This window comes from Lipotes vexillifer, unplaced genomic scaffold (genome assembly GCF_000442215.2).
Source record: "Lipotes vexillifer unplaced genomic scaffold, Lipotes_vexillifer_v1.1 scaffold76, whole genome shotgun sequence".
NCBI classification, from domain to species: Eukaryota; Metazoa; Chordata; class Mammalia; order Artiodactyla; family Lipotidae; genus Lipotes; species Lipotes vexillifer.
In genome coordinates, this window is record NW_006773751.1 from 301,506 (window position 1) to 304,657 (window position 3,152).

Consider the following 3,152-nt stretch of genomic DNA (forward strand, 5'->3'; position numbering starts at 1 on the left):
GGCCTGGTTTTCAGCTTCCTGACCAGGACGGCAGTTTTAAGAGGTCCGAGGAGGACCAGAAATTGCTTCCTGCCCTCTCTCTTCCCCAGGCTCACAGAGAACCCACCTGGCTAGCAGTTGGTGTTTGAGCCCCTGGGAAGGGCAGGGCAGGGCACAGCTGGCACTCAACAAATGCCCCACGCTTGCCATCCTGACAGCATTGTCTCCTGGGGCTTCGGGCAAGTGGGACCTCCAAAGGATTAAGGGTGACTGTGGAGTTCTCAGCAGGACCCAGCTCCTCCTTCGCTTGTGAGGGGCAGCAATGTGGCTGGAATGGCTACCAGCTGGACACAGATCTGTAGTGAGAACTCAGTCCCCGTGGCCATGAAGGTGATTAATCCATTCTTTGTGATTTCCCTTTTTGCAGGTATCCTGAGCCAAGTAAAGGTCTGTGTCGGAGAAGCAGGGATAGAAGGGCCTGCACATATGGCACAGGTGGACCCCCAGGATGGACAGGGTGAGGCATCTCCTCTCTGCAGCTATGACCCCCGGATGCTACGCATGAACTTAGAGAGTGAGGATGAGGACCATGGACAGGCAGGAGACAAAGGGGGCACTGGTGACACTGGTCAGCAGGCCCATTCAAGGCTCAGCTCCCAAGGGATTCAGGACAAAACTGACTTGCCACAGCAGCATCTGTTCCACAAAAAGGAAGAGAAATTCTCTGACTGCTTTAGTGCAGGAGTCGTGGGGAAGAAACCCATGGCAATGCCTAGGAAGAGGGCCAGCTGGGAAAGAGATGAGTCACAGATCACCCTGACTCAGGACTACCCCAGAGCAAGCACAACTCCCAGTAGCCTCCCCAGCAGCTTCTCACACAAGGGGTTCGGTCAGATGCAACCTCCTAGGGACCCATTACCTGCTGGCAATGATGGAGACTGGAGGGCAAACCTGGACACTGCTCTAGGTATCCCATCCAACTTCCCTGGCTCTGGAAGGTATTTCTGTGCACAGAAAGGGGTAGACAAGTCCCCAGACAGCTCCTCTCCAGCTTGTGTCCCCAAGGCGGCGGGCACTTGGGACCCCTCCACGCAGGAGACACATATACCAGCCCAGGGGTCGGCCACCCCGGCCAACCTGGCAGCGGAGGCGCTGGCCAAAGTGCGGAAGGGCTTTAAGGGCCAGAACCCGGCGGGCGCCGGGGAGGGTGGGCAGAGGGAGGCGTGTCCCCACAAGCGCCGGTGGGGCGGGCAGGCCTTCCAGAAGCTGCCTGGCGCCAAGCCTTACGCGTGCGAGCTGTGCGGGAAGGTGTACTCCCACCGGGGCACTCTCCAGCAGCACCAGCGCGTGCACTCGGGCGAACGGCCCTACCGGTGCCCCTTCTGCGACAAAGCCTACACCTGGTCCTCGGACCACCGCAAGCACATCCGCACGCACACGGGCGAGAAACCCTACCCTTGCCTGGACTGCGGCAAGGCCTTCGTGCGCTCCTCCGACCTGCGCAAACACCAGCGCAACATGCACAGCAACGACAAGCCCTTCCCGTGTGCCGAGTGCGGCCTGACCTTCAACAAGCCGCTGTCGCTGCTGCGCCACCAGCGCACGCACCTGGGCGAGAAGCCCTTCCGCTGCCCCACCTGCGACCGGGAGTTCGCCGTGGCCAGTCGGATGATGGAGCACCAACGCGTGCACTCGGGCGAGCGGCCCTTCCCCTGCCCCACCTGCGGCAAGTGCTTCACCAAATCCTCCAACCTGATCGAGCACCAGACGCTGCACACGGGCCAGAGGCCCTTTAAGTGCGCCGACTGCGGCGTGGCCTTCGCGCAGCCCTCGCGCCTCGCGCGCCACCAGCGCATCCACACGGGCGAGAGGCCCTTTCCTTGCGCGCAGTGTGGCCAGGCCTTTGCGCGCTCCTCCACCCTGAAGCGGCACCAACAGATCCACTCCGGGAAGAAGGGCTTCCTCTGCGCCGAGTGCGGCAGGGCTTTCCGCATTGCCTCGGAGCTGGCCCAGCACATTCGGGTGCACAACGGGGAGAGGCCCTACCAGTGTGAGGACTGCGGCCAGGCCTTCAACCGCTCCAACCACCTCCAACGACACCGAGCCAAGCACCGCAGCTGCAAGAAGGAGCCCATCCCCTCCTCCTCGGACCAGTGAGGGCTCCATCAGCTGACTCTCAGGGAAGGTGAAGACATGGCCGACCTCGGATGCAGTGATGAAAAAAACTAGCCCGTTCTGCCCTCAAAGCCATAAGCAAATACCGAGAAGGTCTGGGCTGGTCCTGTCTAGAGAAAGGTACTTTTCTGTTTTTATGTAAATAAAGGAATCGTCTCTATGGAGGAATCTTCCAAAGCAGCAAATTATACCTGGGGGTAACTCAAACCCATCCAGATGGCTCAGCATTTCACTTTCCTAACGAAATGACTTTACCCTGGGGAATGTCTTTATGAGTCATGGCTTTGAATTAGAGAAGGCCTTTATCTTAAAGAGAGGGGCGTTTATGTACTATGTTTGGGACCCAGTTATCCTAGAAATCCAGAACAGCCTTAGCCTCTGAAAAAGAAGCCCGCTTCTCTTCACAGTGGAGCTTAGTAACTGGAACTAATCTGAGTCTCACCCGCAAAATGCACAGGTGCCTCCTCTCTGGCTACCTCCTCCTGTTTCCACCCTGGGAGCTTCAATCACATGCTATATTTACAGAGGAATCTGCCCATTTACAGAGACAAATACAAAATTTCTCCCTATGGGCTTGACCATGGTTCAGGAAGCCTTTTAGGTTCATTTAAACTTGCCAGGATCAAGACCTCCAATGTGAAATAAATAAAATAAAGTACCCCTTGCCCAAGTGCAATCAGTTTGTTTCACCATCATTAAAAACAGGCTTGAAAACCTACATGACTCACAGTTGTTCTCGAACAAGGTTAACTGAGATTTGCATTACTAACAGCCATTCTTAGAGATGTACTGCTACATACATTGACTTTGTGTAGTTTAAAAGTCAGTAGTTCTTAGCTCTGGACCTCAACCGGGAGGAATCCATGACTTCACAGAGTTCCGTTGATGCACACAGGTAAACAGCACTTCTAATCTTACCAAAGTTAAAGAAGGTACTCCACAAAAAGGTATTGTACTCTCCTTTTGAGGATATCTTTACTATATTCCTAAAATCGCCA

The 3,152-nt window shown here is 55.6% G+C and overlaps 1 protein-coding gene across 1 annotated transcript; it reads left to right on the plus strand.

Moving 5' to 3' along the window:
* The first annotated feature begins 465 nt into the window (after nt 1-465).
* Nucleotides 466-2,136, plus strand: ZNF648 (zinc finger protein 648). The gene has a single exon (XM_007448506.1). It carries the CDS (start codon nt 466-468, stop codon nt 2,134-2,136), a length of 1,671 nt encoding a protein of 556 aa, XP_007448568.1.
* The last annotated feature ends 1,016 nt before the right edge of the window (nt 2,137-3,152 follow it).

Coding starts and splice junctions, on each gene's coding strand:
- ZNF648 (XM_007448506.1), top strand. CDS start 466: ATGGCACAGGTGGACCCCCAGGATGGACAGGGTGAGGCATCTCCTCTC.